Genomic DNA, 15633 nt, shown 5'->3' with positions numbered 1-15633 from the left:
GACAATGCCCCCGAGCACAAATAGACGTCCATACACAAATGGTTTGTCGAGATCAGTGCGGAAGAACTTGACTGGCCTGCACAGAGCCCTGACCTTAACCCCATCGAACACCTTTGGGATGAATTGAAACGTTGACTGCGAGCCAGACATAATTGGCCAACATCAGTGCCCGACCTCACTAATGCTCGTGGCTGAATGGAAAAAGTCCCCACAGCAATGTTCCAACATCTAGCGGAAAGCCTTCCCAGATGAGGAGTCCTTTATTGCAGCAAAAGGGGAACCAAGTCCATATTAATGCCCATGATTTTGGAATTAGATGTTTGACGAGCAGGTGCCCACATACACTACCGTTCAAAAGTTCGGGGTCAATAAGAAATGTCCTTGTTTTTGAAAGAAAAGCAATTTTTTAGTCCATTAAAATAACATCAAATTGATCAGAAATACAGTGCAGTCTCAACGTCAACAGTGAAGAAGCGACTCCGGGATGCTGGCCATCTAGGCAGAGTTCCTCTGTCCAGTGTCTGTGTTCCTTTGCCCATCTTAATCTTTTATTTTTATTGGCCAGTCTGAGATTTGGCTTTTTCTTTGTAACTCTGCCTAGAAGGCCAGCATCCCGGAGTCACCTCTTCACTGTTGACGTTGAGACTGGTGTTTTGCAGGTACTATTTAATGAAGCTGCCAGTTGAGGACTTGAGAGGCATCCGTTTCTCAAACTAGACACTAATGTACTTGTCATCTTGCTCAGTTGTGCACCGGGGCCTCCCACTCCTCTTTCTATTCTGGTTAGGCCAGTTTGCTCTGTTCTGTGAAGGGAGTAGTACACAACATTGTACAAGATTTTTCGTTCCTTGGCAATTTCTCACATGGAATAGCCTTCATTTCTCAGAACAAGAATAGACTGACGAGTTTCAGAAGAAAGTTATTTGTTTCTAGCCATTTTGAGCCTGTAATCGAACCAACAAATGCTGATGCTCCCGATACTCAACTAGTCTAAAGGCCAGTTTTATTGCTTCTTTAATCAGAACAGCCGTTTTCAGCTGTGCTAACATAATTGCAAAAGGGTTTTCTATTGATCAATTAGCCTTTTTAAATGATAAACTTGCATTCGCTAACACAACGTGCCATTGGAACACAGGAGTGATGGTTGCTGATAATGGGCCTCTGTACACCTATGTAGATTTTCCATTTAAAAAAAATCAGCTGTTTCTAGCTACAATAGTAATTTATAACATTAACAATGTCTACACTGCATTTCTGATCAATTTGATGTTATTTTAAATGGACAAAAAAAAATGATTTTCTTTCAAAAACAAGGACATTTCTAAGTGACCCCAAACTTTTGAACGGTAGTGTACTTTTGGTCACTATTAGCTAAAATGCTAAAGTTGTCCGTGATGAGATTGACACGCAACCGTTGGATTGCTAGACTTTCATGTTATATGCTGACTCATCCATCCACCCACCAACCAACCCCCATCCTATTGTTTTTGCCTTAGAGGGACATTTTCAAATGTTTCTACCTCACATTCATCATCTCCAGCACCACCCCAACATCAACACATGTGAGAATGGCGCGTTTCTATGTTTTGTAGCAAAAAAAAGATGGAGAAAGATGATTTCCAATGTCATCATTCTATAACGCTCCCTTTCCTCTGCACAGTTCTCTCACAGTGAGAAACAAAAGGATTACGAAAGTGTTCTAAACTGTCTTCATTTGATCCAATTCACTGTTACCACTTTTATGAGATGAAAATTAATTGATGGAGTGACTTTAATCTTAGTTGGTCTGAGAGAAGTGATGAGGCTTTTCTCCTTTATGTATACATTGATGTGTTTTTAAGGTAGCCAATCGGGAGAAACTCCTCCCACAGTCAGAGCAGTAGTAAGGCTTCTCTCCTGTGTGTGTTCTCTGATGAGATTTTAGCTCAGTTGATGTTGTGAAGCATTTTCCACAGTCAGAACAGGAATAAGGCTTCTCTCCTTTATGTATACGCTGGTGTATTTTTAAGTTGCCCTGTTGGGAGAAACTCTTCCCACAGACAGAGCAGGAGTAAGGCTTATCTCCTGTATGTATTCGCTGGTGACATTTTAATATATCCAATCGGGTGAAACTCTTCCCACAGTCAGAGCAGGAGTAAGGCTTCTCTCCTGTGTGTATTCGTTGGTGACATTTTAAGTGGACCTGTTGAGAGAAACTCTTCCCACAGTCAGAGCAGCAGTAAGGCTTCTCTCCTGTGTGTGTTCTCTGATGAACTCTTAACTCAGCTGATGTTGTGAAGCATTTTCCGCAGTCAGAGCAGAAGTAATGCTTCTCTCCTGTATGTATATGTTGGTGGGTTTGTAAGTGGCTCTGTTGAGAGAAACTCGCCCCACAGTCAGAGCAGAAGTAAGGCTTCTCCCCGGTGTGTATTTTTAGGTGTGTTTTTAAGTTACTTGATACGGAGAAACTCTTCCCACAGTCAGAGCATGAGTAAGGCTTCTCTCCTGTGTGTATACGTTGGTGTGTTTTTAAGTTACTCTGTTGAGAGAAACTCTCCCCACAGTCAGAGCAGGAGTAAGGTTTTTCTCCAGTGTGGACTCGCAGATGAACTGTCAGAGCCTGTGATGTTGTGAAACTCTTCCCACAGTCAGTGCAGTAATACAGATTATCTCCTGTGTGTATTTTTAGGTGTATTTCTAGTTTTGATAGAATTGGGAAAATCTCCTCACAATGTGGGCAGTGGTGAGACCTCTTAGCTCTGTGATCTTCCTGCTGTTGCTCTCTGGATGTAGAGAATGTCTCAACATGGTCTCCTGTGTGAACAACATCAGAAGAACCAGTCAGTTGGTGTGATATACATATGACTTCATATCAGTAGGCTGTTCAATACAGGGAATAAAGCTATTAGGACTGTCCCGACAAAAACAATATTCCTGATCGACCGAGAGTGTTGTTTTCTTTCAACCAAATGATTTAATTTTAAAAACGTGTATTTTTCCATATATATGTGTTGAAATAAAATCAACTATATGGAGGCTGAGCTTGTCTGATGCTTTAAGCGCTGCGATTAAAAATGAAGACAAATTACTCAAGAGGGATCCAGAGATCAATAAAGCCTAACCGGAAGAAAAAAATATGTTCCCATATGTTCCCGACTCTCCTCCTCCCGCTGCTGCGTTATGATTTTCGTGGAAGAGTTTCATTTCATTTATAATAAAGTCTTCATATCTCAAATCAATGTCATGTGGTTAATCAAAATTATATCTCAATTAAAATGATACAAATCTAAAAGTAACTTCCATTGCCATTGTCAAAACTAGCTTACATAAAGCCAACAAATAAAAACATTGCGGTCTGCAGGTAGAACATATCCTGATGAAAATAGATATCCTATAAATCAAATTGGCTACACATGGCCTGTCTGCAAGAAACTTGAAACATTCTATCAACTATTAATTTGGTCTGGCCTGTGCTAGCAAACTTGCAACATTGTATAAAATATTTTGGGCCCTCAGTTTCTCGTGTCAGCGAGCTCCAGACAGACACAGCTGTAGGCTATTTTGCGCAAAGGATAAGAAGTAATCAGGTAGGCCTGTTTTATGACGTTTCCACTGGATCAGAGCATGACAGTTTTGGTGGTTATCAAAAGGGAGAGAGATGGAAAGAGTTTTCAAATAGGCTACGTTGAGGAACTGTCATTCTTAATGGATGTAGAAACAGACTTTGTTTACTTGCTGTTTGAGGTGAAGTCATTTTTTATTTGAGAAACTCCACAGTGACGGTGAGTTAAGACAATCAGAAATAGTATCAGATCCCCAAATGGGAACATTTATAGGCCTACATTTGCAAGCAGGGCAGGTAGCCTATAGGCCTACTTATATGTGTAATCAGGGCCAGCTAGCCTATCGGCCTACTTCTATGTGTAATCAGGGCCAGCTAGCCTATATGCCTACTTCTATGTGTAATCAGGGCCAGCTAGCCTATATGCCTACTTCTATGTGTAATCAGGCCAGCTAGCCTATATGCCTACTTCTATGTGTAATCAGGCCAGCTAGCCTATAGGCCTACCTATGTGTAATCAGTGCCAGCTAGCCTATAGGCCTACTTCTATGTGTAATCAGGGCCAGCTAGCCTATATGCCTACTTCTATGTGTAATCAGGCCAGCTAGCCTATATGCCTACTTCTATGTGTAATCAGGCCAGCTAGCCTATAGGCCTACCTCTGTGTAATCAGTGCCAGCTAGACTATAGGCCTACTTCTATGTGTAATCAGGGCCAGCTAGCCTATATGCCTACTTATATGTGTAATCAGGGCCAGCTAGCCTATAGGCCTACTACTATGTGTAATCAGGGCCAGCTAGCCTATAGGCCTACTTCTATGTGTAATCAGGGCCAGCTAGCCTATAGGCCTACTTCTATGAGTAATCAGGCCAGGTAGACTATAGGCCTACTTCTATGTGTAATCAGGCCAGCTAGCCTATAGGCTTACTTCTATGTGTAATCAGGCCAGGTAGACTATAGGCCTACTTCTATGAGTAATCAGGCCAGCTAGCCTATAGGCCTACTTCTATGTGTAATCAGGGACAGGTAGACTATAGGCCTACTTCTATGTGTAATCAGGCCAGCTAGCCTACAGGCCTACTTCTATGTGTAATCAGGCCAGGTAGACTATAGGCCTACTTCTATGTGTAATCAGGCCAGGTAGACTATAGGCCTACTTCTATGTGTAATCAGGCCAGGTAGACTATAGGCCTATTTCTATGTGTAATCAGGCCAGGTAGACTATAGGCCTAATTCTATGTGTAATCAGGGCCAGGTAGACTATAGACCTACTTCTATGTGTAATCAGGCCAGCTAGCCTATAGGCCTACTTCTATGTGTAATCAGGCCAGGTAGACTATAGGCCTACTTCTATGTGTAATCAGGCCAGGTAGACTATAGGCCTACTTCTATGTGTAATCAGGCCAGCTAGCCTATAGGCCTACTTCTATGTGTAATCAGGGCCAGGTAGCCTATATGCCTACTTCTATGTGTAATCAGGGCCAGGTAGACTATAGGCCTACTTCTATGTGTAATCAGGGCCAGGTAGCCTATAGGCCTACTTCTATGAGTAATCAGGCCAGCTAGCCTATAGGCCTACTTCTATGTGTAATCAGGCCAGGTAGACTATAGGCCTACTTCTATGTGTAATCAGGGCCAGGTAGCCTATAGGCCTACTTCTATGAGTAATCAGGCCAGGTAGCCTATAGGTCTACTTCTATGTGTAATCAGGCCAGGTAGACTATAGGCCTACTTCTATGTGTAATCAGGGCCAGGTAGCCTATAGGCCTACTTCTATGTGTAATCAGGCCAGGTAGCCTATAGGCCTACTTCTATGAGTAATCAGGGCCAGGTAGCCTATAGGCCTACTTCTATGTGTAATCAGGGCCAGGTAGACTATAGGCCTACTTCTATGTGTAATCAGGGCCAGGTAGCCTATAGGCCTACTTCTATGAGTAATCAGGCCAGGTAGCCTATAGGCCTACTTCTATGTGTAATCAGGGCCAGGTAGACTATATGCCTACTTCTATGTGTAATCAGGGCCAGGAAGCCTATAGGCCTACTTCTATGTGTAATCAGGCCAGGTAGACTATAGGCCTACTTCTATGTGTAATCAGGCCAGGTAGCCTATAGGCCTACTTCTATGTGTAATCAGGCCAGGTAGCCTATAGACCTACTTCTATGTGTAATCAGGGCCAGGTAGACTATAGGCCTACTTCTATGTGTAATCAGGGCCAGGTAGCCTATAGGCCTACTTCTATGTGTAATCAAGCCAGGTAGACTATAGGCCTACTTCTATGTGTAATCAAGCCAGGTAGCCTATAGGCCTACTTCTATGAGTAATCAGGCCAGGTAGCCTATAGGACTACTTCTATGTGTAATCAGGCCAGGTAGACTATAGGCCTACTTCTATGCATAATCAGGTGTGTGTCTTTACTCAACATTGACAGGAGCACTCTCAACAAAAGACAAATAATAAATTGTAAACTCGTAAATGGAATGAAATAAACCAAAACTTTTTTCTCACAAGCATAGCCAAGGTTGTACGCTCTGCAAACAATGTCCACTCCTACAATGACAAGACTGTAATAATATATTGAATGCATTACCGTAATCAAACAAACATTGTAGATTAGAAATGATGGGAATTAACAGTAGGCTAAATGTACTACTGGTGATACTGGTGTGCCATCCCCTCCGCAATGGACTAGTCCACTCAGACAGGCAACGGACTAGTCCACTCAGACAGGCAACGGACTAGTCCACTCAGACAGGCAACGGACTAGTCCACTCAGACAGGCAACGGACTAGTCCACTCAGACAGGCAACGGACTAGTCCACTCAGACAGGCAACGGACTAGTCCAGTCAGACAGGCAACGGACTAGTCCACTCAGACAGGCAACGGACTAGTCCACTCAGACAGGCAACGGACTAGTCCACTCAGACAGGCAACGGACTAGTCCACTCAGACAGGCAACGGACTAGTCCACTCAGACAGGCAACGGACTAGTCCACTCAGACAGACGTGAATCAGACAGGTGTCTTGTGTGCCATAACATTTTTTATATGAACAGTACCAGTCAAAAGTTTGGACACACCTACTCATTCAAGGGTTTTCTTTAATTTTACTATTTTCTACATTGTAGAATAATAGTGAAGACATCACAACTATGAAATAACACATATGGAATCATGTAGTAACCAAAAAGGTTTTAAACAAATCAAAGATAATTTTATATTTGAGATTGTTCAAAGTAGACACCCTTTGCCTTGATGACAGCGCAGCACCCTCTTGGCATTCTCTCAACCAGCTTCATGAGGTAGTCACCTGGAATGCATTTCAATTTTAATTTGTGGAATTTCTTATCTTCTTAATGTGTTTGAGCCAATCAGTTGTGTGTGACATGGTAGGGGTAGTATACAGAAGATAGCCCTATTTGGTAAAAGACCTAGTCCATACTATGACAATAACTGCTCAAATAAGCAAAGAGAAACGACAGTCCATCGTTACCTTAATACACGAAGGTCAGTCAATCCGGAAGATGTCAAGAACTTTTAAAGTTTCTTCAAGTGCATCGCAAAAACCATCAAGTGCTACGATGAAACTGTCTCTCATGAGGACCGCCACAGGAAAGGAAGACCCAGACTCTGCTGCAGAGGATAAGTTAATTAGAGTTACAAGCCTCAAAAATTGCAGCCCAAATAAATGCTTCACAGAGTTCAAGTAACAGACATCCCAACATCAACTGAGATTTTTGGTTTCAACCACCGTGTCTTTGTGAGGCGCAGAGTAGGTCCTCCTTCCACCCGTGAAGCATGGAGGAGCAGGAGTGATGGTGTGGGATTGCTCTGCTGGTGACACTGTCAGTGATTTATTTTGAATTCAAGGCACACTTAACCAGCATGTCAACCACAGCATTCTGCAGCGATACACCATCCCATCTGGTTTGATCTTAGTGGCACTATCATTTGTTTTTCAACAGGACAATCACCCAACACACCTCCAGGCTGTGTAAGGACTATTTGACCAAGAAGGAGAGAGATGGAGTGCTGCATCAGATGACCTGGCCTCCACAATCACCCGACCTCAACCCTATTGAGATGGTTTGGGATGAGTTGGACCGCAGAGTGAAGGAAAAGCAGCTAACAAGTGCTCAGCATATGTGGGAACTCCTTCAAGACTGTTGGAAAAGCATTCCTCATGAAGTTGTTCGAGAGAATGCCAAGAGGTTGTGCAAAGCTGTCATCAAGGCAAAGGGTGGCTACTTTGAAGAATCCAAAATATATTTTGATTTGTTTAACACTTTTTTGGTTACTACATGATTCCATATGTGTTATTTCATTGTTTTGATGTCTTTAGTATTATTCTACAATGTAGAAAATAGTAAAAAATAAAGAATGAATGGGTGTGTCCAAACTTTTGACTGGTACTGTATATTTGCCACTGCTTGACTAAAAGAAAATATTGGTCGACTAACAGCCTATCGACCAAACAATCAACCAGTCGACTAAATGGGGTTGGCCCTAAAAGCTGTTCAACAGTTGAGGGCAAAAAGGGGTGAATATTATGATCTATATCATCCTCCACTCACTATCACAAGGGTTGGTAACTACAGACTCATTTCCTATCATCCTCCACTCACTATCACAAGGGTTAGTAACTACACAGACTCACTTCATATCATCCTCCTCTCACTATCACAAGGGTTACTAACTACACAGACTCATTTCATATCATCCTCCTCTCACTATCACAAGGGTTAGTAACTACACAGACTCATTTCATATCATCCTCGTCTCACTATCACAAGGGTTAGTGTTAGGTTCTAAATTAACCTAATTAAAATCACAGACACTTAAGAAAGCTCAAACCAAGTTTATTCACCCATTGGGTCAATACGGCAGCATAAGACATATTCAAAACCAGTGGTACTATATATACCCCAATTTGGGTGGAGTCTCCTGCTTTTCTCTAAACATGACATCTTTATTACTAGGCAGAAAGTTAAGTAAAACAGGCCACAAACTGTTCCTTCTCCTTAAGGTGACCTGACCTGACCTGGCCCCCCTTCCCCACTAATCCACAGCTCTACACCCTTATCAGTGACCTGACCTGGGCCCCCCTTCCCCACTAATCCACAGCTCTACACCCTTATCAGTGACCTGACCTCGGCCCCCCTTCCACACTAATCCACAGATCTACACCCTTATCAGTGACCTGACCTCGGCCCCCTTCCCCACTAATCCACAGCTCTACACCCTTATCAGTGACCTGACCTGGGCCCCCCTTCCCCACTAATCCACAGCTCTACACCCTTATCAGTGACCTGACCTCGGCCCCCTTCCCCCACTAATCCACAGCTCTACACCCTTATCAGTGACCTGACCTGGGCCCCCCCTTCCCCACTAATCCACAGCTCTACACCCTTATCAGTGACCTGACCTCGGCCCCCCTTCCCCACTAATCCACAGCTCTACACCCTTATCAGTGACCTGACCTGGGCCCCCCCTTCCCCACTAATCCACAGCTCTACACCCTTATCAGTGACCTGACCTGGGCCCCCCCTTCCCCACTAATCCACAGCTCTACACCCTTATCAGTGACCTGACCTGGGCCCCCTTCCCCACTAATCCACAGCTCTACACCCTTATCAGTGACCTGACCTGGGCCCCCCCTTCCCCACAGCTCTACACCCTTATCAGTGACCTGACCTGGGCCCCCTTCCCCACTAATCCACAGCTCTACACCCTTATCAGTGACCTGACCTGGGCCCCCCTTCCCCACAGCTCTACACCCTTATCAGTGACCTGACCTGGGCCCCCCTTCCCCACAGCTCTACACCCTTATCAGTGACCTGACCTGGGCCCCCCTTCCCCACTAATCCACAGCTCTACACCCTTATCAGTGACCTGACCTGGGCCTCCCTTCCCCACTAATCCACAGCTCTACACCCTTATCAGTGCCTCTCAACATGTGATCGTCATCCCGTCAATCTGAACTGTATCCACCATATCCATTCCTCCTAAAGAAAACCATTCACTTCTGGTGTAGACCCTCTAGACCAGGCCTGGGCAATTCCAGTCCTCGGTAGCCTGATTGGTGTCAAACTTTTGCCCCAGCTAACACACCTGACTCCAATAATCAACTAATCATGATCTTCAGTTTAAGAATGCAATTAGTTTAATCAGCTGTGTTTGCTAGGGATGGGGGCAAAGTGTGACACCAATCAGGCCCCAAAGGACTGGAATTTCCCAGTCCTGCTGTAGACCATAGCACTCAATTCTTCAATAGGATACCTGATAATTAACACTACTCCAAATTTAGGAGTCAGAACCCAGAATCCATCATTAGTAACTACACAGGCTCATTTCATATCATCCTCATCTCACTATCACATGGGTTAGAAACTACACAGAATCATTTCATATCATCCTCCACTCACTATCACAAGGGTTAGTCACTACAGACTCATTTCATATCATCCTCCTCTCACTATCACAAGGGTTAGTAACTACACACTCATTTCATATCATCCTCCACTCACAAACACAAGGGTTAGTCACTACAGACTCATTTCATATCATCCTCCTCTCACTATCACAAGGGTTAGTAACTACACAGACTCATTTCATATCATCCTCCTCTCACTATCACAAGGGTTAGTAACGACACAGACTCATTTCATATCATCCTCCACTCACTATCACGAGGGTTAGTAACTACACAGACTCATTTCATATCATCCTCCTCTCACTATCACAAGGGTTAGTAACGACACAGACTCATTTCATATCATCCTCCACTCACTATCACAAGGGTTAGAAACTACACAGACTCATTTCATATCATCCTCCACTCACTATCACAAGGGTTAGTAACTACACAGACTCATTTCATATCATCCTCCTCTCACTATCACAAGGGTTAGAAACTACACAGACTCATTTCATATCATCCTCCACTCACTATCACAAGGGTTAGTAACTACACACTCATTTCATCCTCCACTCACTATCACAAGGGTTAGAAACTACACAGACTCATTTCATATCATCCTCCTCTCACTATCACAAGGGTTACTAACTACACAGACTCATTTCATATCTTCCTCCTCTCACTATCACAAGGGTTAGTAACTACACAGACTCATTTCATATCATCCTCCACTCACTATCACAAGGGTCAGTAACTACACAGACTCATTTCATATCATCCTCCTCTCACTATCACAAGGGTTAGTAACTACACAGACTCATTTCATATCATCCTCCTCTCACTATCACAAGGGTTAGTAACTACACAGACTCATTTCATATCATCCTCCTCTCACTATCACAAGGGTTAGTAACTACACAGACTCATTTCATATCATCCTCCTCTCACTATCACAAGGGTTAGTAACTACACAGACTCATTTCATATCATAATCCACTCACTATCACAAGGGTTAGTAACTACAGACTCATTTCTTATCATCCTCCTCTCACTATCACAAGGGTTAGTAACTACACAGACTCATTTCATATCATCCTCCTCTCACTATCACAAGGGTTAGTAACTACACAGACTCATTTCATATCATCCTCCTCTCACTATCACAAGGGTTAGTAACTACACAGACTCATTTCATACCATTCTCCACTCACTATCACAAGGGTTAGTAACTACACAGACTCATTTCATATCATCCTCCACTCACTATCACAAGGGTTAGTAACTACACAGACTCATTTCATACCATCCTCCACTCACTATCACAAGGGTTAGTAACTACAGACTAATTTCATATCATCCTCCTCTCACTATCACAAGGGTTACTAACTACACAGACTCATTTCATATCATCCTCCTCTTACTATCACAAGGGTTAGTAACTACACAGACTCATTTCATACCATCCTCCTCTCACTATCACAAGGGTTAGTAACTACACACTCATTTCATCCTCCACTCACTATCACAAGGGTTAGAAACTACACAGACTCATTTCATATCATCCTCCTCTCACTATCACAAGGGTTACTAACTACACAGACTCATTTCATATCATCCTCCTCTCAATATCACAAGGGTTAGTAACTACACAGACTCATTTCATATCATCCTCCACTCACTATCACAAGGGTTAGTAACTACACAGACTCATTTCATATCATCCTCCTCTCACTATCACAAGGGTTAGTAACTACACAGACTCATTTCATATCATCCTCCTCTCACTATCACAAGGGTTAGTAACTACACAGACTAATTTCATATCATCCTCCTCTCACTATCACAAGGATTAGTAACTACACAGACTCATTTCATATCATCCTCCTCTCACTGCCACAAGGGTTAGTAACTACACAGACTCATTTCATATCATCCTCCACTCACTATCACAAGGGTTAGTAACTACAGACTCATTTCTTATCATCCTCCTCTCACTATCACAAGGGTTAGTAACTACACAGACTCATTTCATATCATCCTCCTCTCACTATCACAAGGGTTAGTAACTACACAGACTCATTTCATATCATCCTCCTCTCACTATCACAAGGGTTAGTAACTACACAGACTCATTTCATACCATTCTCCACTCACTATCACAAGGGTTAGTAAATACACAGACTCATTTCATATCATCCTCCTCTCACTATCACAAGGGTTAGTAACTACACAGACTCATTTCATACCATTCTCCACTCACTATCACAAGGGTTAGTAACTACAGACTAATTTCATATCATCCTCCTCTCACTATCACAAGGGTTACTAACTACACAGACTCATTTCATATCATCCTCCTCTCACTATCACAAGGGTTAGTAACTACACAGACTCATTTCATATCATCCTCCTCTCACTATCACAAGGGTTAGTAACTACACAGACTCATTTCATATCCTCCACTCACTATCACAGGGGTTAGAAACTACACAGACTCATTTCATATCATCCTCCTCTCACTATCACAAGGGTTAGTAACTACACAGACTCATTTCATATCATCCTCCTCTCACTATCACAAGGGTTAGTAACTACACAGACTCATTTCATATCATCCTCCTCTCACTATCACAAGGGTTAGTGTTAGGTTCTAAATTAACCTAATTAAAATCACAGACACTTAAGAAAGCTCAAACCAAGTTTATTCACCCATTGGGTCAATACGGCAGCATAAGACATATTCACACCAGTGGTAGTATATATACCCCAATTTGGGTGGAGTCTCCTGCTTTTCTCTAAACATGACATCTTTATTACTAGGCAGAAAGTTAAGTAAAACAGGCCACAAACTGTTCCTTCTCCTTAAGGTGACCTGACCTGACCTGGCCCCCCTTCCCCACTAATCCACAGCTCTACACCCTTATCAGTGACCTGACCTGGGCCCCCCTTCCCCACTAATCCACAGCTCTACACCCTTATCAGTGACCTGACCTCGGCCCCCCTTCACCACTAATCCACAGCTCTACACCCTTATCAGTGACCTGACCTGGGCCCCCTTCTCCACTAATCCACAGCTCTACACCCTTATCAGTGACCTGACCTGGCCCCCCTTCCCCACTAATCCACAGCTCTACACCCTTATCAGTGACCTGACCTGGGTCCCCTTCCCCACTAATCCACAGCTCTACACCCTTATCAGTGACCTGACCTGGGCCCCCCTTCCCCACTAATCCACAGCTCTACACCCTTATCAGTGACCTGACCTGGGCCCCCCCTTCCCCACAGCTCTACACCCTTATCAGTGACCTGACCTGGGCCCCCCTTCCCCACAGCTCTACACCCTTATCAGTGACCTGACCTGGGCCCCCTTCCCCACTAATCCACAGCTCTACACCCTTATCAGTGCCCTGACCTGGGTCCCCCTTCCCCACTAATCCACAGCTCTACACCCTTATCAGTGACCTTACCTGGGCCCCCCTTCCCCACTAATCCACAGCTCTACACCCTTATCAGTGACCTGACCTGGGCCTCCCTTCCCCACTAATCCACAGCTCTACACCCTTATCAGTGCCTCTCAACATGTGATCGTCATCCCGTCAATCTGAACTGTATCCACCATATCCATTCCTCCTAAAGAAAACCATTCACTTCTGGTGTAGACCCTCTAGACCAGGCCTGGGCAATTCCAGTCCTCGGTAGCCTGATTGGTGTCAAACTTTTGCCCCAGCTAACACACCTGACTCCAATAATCAACTAATCATGATCTTCAGTTTAAGAATGCAATTAGTTTAATCAGCTGTGTTTGCTAGGGATGGGGGCAAAGTGTGACACCAATCAGGCCCCCAAGGACTGGAATTTCCCAGTCCTGCTGCAGACCATAGCACTCAATTCTTCAATAGGATACCTGATAATTAACACTACTCCAAATTTAGGAGTCAGAACCCAGAATCCATCATTAGTAACTACACAGGCTCATTTCATATCATCCTCCTCTCACTATCACATGGGTTAGAAACTACACAGACTCATTTCATATCATCCTCCACTCACTATCACAAGGGTTAGTCACTACAGACTCATTTCATATCATCCTCCTCTCACTATCACAAAGGTTTGTAACTACACACTCATTTCATATCATCCTCCACTCACTATCACAAGGGTTAGTCACTACAGACTCATTTCATATCCTCCACTCACTATCACAGGGGTTAGAAACTACACAGACTCATTTCATATCATCCTCCACTCACTATCACAAGGGTTAGTAACTACACAGACTCATTTCATATCATCCTCCTCTCACTATCACAAGGGTTAGTAACTACACAGACTCATTTCATATCATCCTCCTCTCACTATCACAAGGGTTAGTAACTACACAGACTAATTTCATATCATCCTCCTCTCACTATCACAAGGATTAGTAACTACACAGACTCATTTCATATCATCCTCCTCTCACTGCCACAAGGGTTAGTAACTACACAGACTCATTTCATATCATCCTCCACTCACTATCACAAGGGTTAGTAACTACAGACTCATTTCATATCATCCTCCTCTCACTATCACAAGGGTTAGTAACTACACAGACTCATTTCATATCATCCTCCTCTCACTATCACAAGGGTTAGTAACTACACAGACTAATTTCATATCCTCCTCTCACTATCACAAGGATTAGTAACTACACAGACTCATTTCATACCATTCTCCACTCACTATCACAAGGGTTAGTAACTACAGACTCATTTCATATCATCCTCCACACACTATCACAAGGGTTAGTAACTACACAGACTCATTTCATACCATTCTCCACTCACTATCACAAGGGTTAGTAACTACAGACTAATTTCATATGATCCTCCTCTCACTATCACAAGGGTTACTAACTACACAGACTCATTTCATATCATCCTCCTCTCACTATCACGAGGGTTAGTAACTACACAGACTCATTTCATATCATCCTCCTCTCACTATCACAAGGGTTAGTAACTACACAGACTCATTTCATATCCTCCACTCACTATCACAGGGGTTAGAAACTACACAGACTCATTTCATATCATCCTCCTCTCACTATCACAAGGGTTAGTAACTACACAGACTCATTTCATATCATCCTCCTCTCACTATCACAAGGGTTAGTAACTACACAGACTCATTTCATATCATCCTCCTCTCACTATCACAAGGGTTAGTGTTAGGTTCTAAATTAACCTAATTAAAATCACAGACACTTAAGAAAGCTCAAACCAAGTTTATTCACCCATTGGGTCAATACGGCAGCATAAGACATATTCACACCAGTGGTAGTATATATACCTCAATTTGGGTGGAGTCTCCTGCTTTTCTCTAAACATGACATCTTTATTACTAGGCAGAAAGTTAAGTAAAACAGGCCACAAACTGTTCCTTCTCCTTAAGGTGACCTGACCTGACCTGGCCCCCCTTCCCCACTAATCCACAGCTCTACACCCTTATCAGTGACCTGACCTGGGCCCCCCTTCACCACTAATCCACAGCTCTACACCCTTATCAGTGACCTGACCTGGGCCCCCCTTCACCACTAATCCACAGCTCTACACCCTTATCAGTGACCTGACCTCGGCCCCCCTTCACCACTAATCCACAGCTCTACACCCTTATCAGTGACCTGACCTGGGC

The 15633-nt window shown here is 43.5% G+C and overlaps 1 protein-coding gene across 1 annotated transcript; it reads right to left on the bottom strand.

The window, feature by feature from the left end:
- Window positions 1-1147: 1147 nt before the first annotated feature.
- Window positions 1148-3679, bottom strand: LOC106592416 (gastrula zinc finger protein xLCGF3.1-like). The gene is made up of 2 exons (XM_014183754.2): window positions 3664-3679; window positions 1148-2844 (listed from the first exon to the last, which is right to left on the bottom strand). The coding sequence occupies exons 1-2, from the start codon at window positions 3677-3679 to the stop codon at window positions 1778-1780; spliced, it is 1083 nt and encodes a 360-aa protein (XP_014039229.2). The 3' UTR covers window positions 1148-1777.
- Between the last annotated feature and the right edge of the window lie 11954 nt (window positions 3680-15633).

Source organism: Salmo salar, chromosome ssa16 (assembly GCF_905237065.1).
Source record: "Salmo salar chromosome ssa16, Ssal_v3.1, whole genome shotgun sequence".
Taxonomy (NCBI): Eukaryota; Metazoa; Chordata; class Actinopteri; order Salmoniformes; family Salmonidae; genus Salmo; species Salmo salar.
Note: the sequence above shows the minus strand (reverse complement) of the source record. Positions and strands in the feature narration are given on the sequence as shown.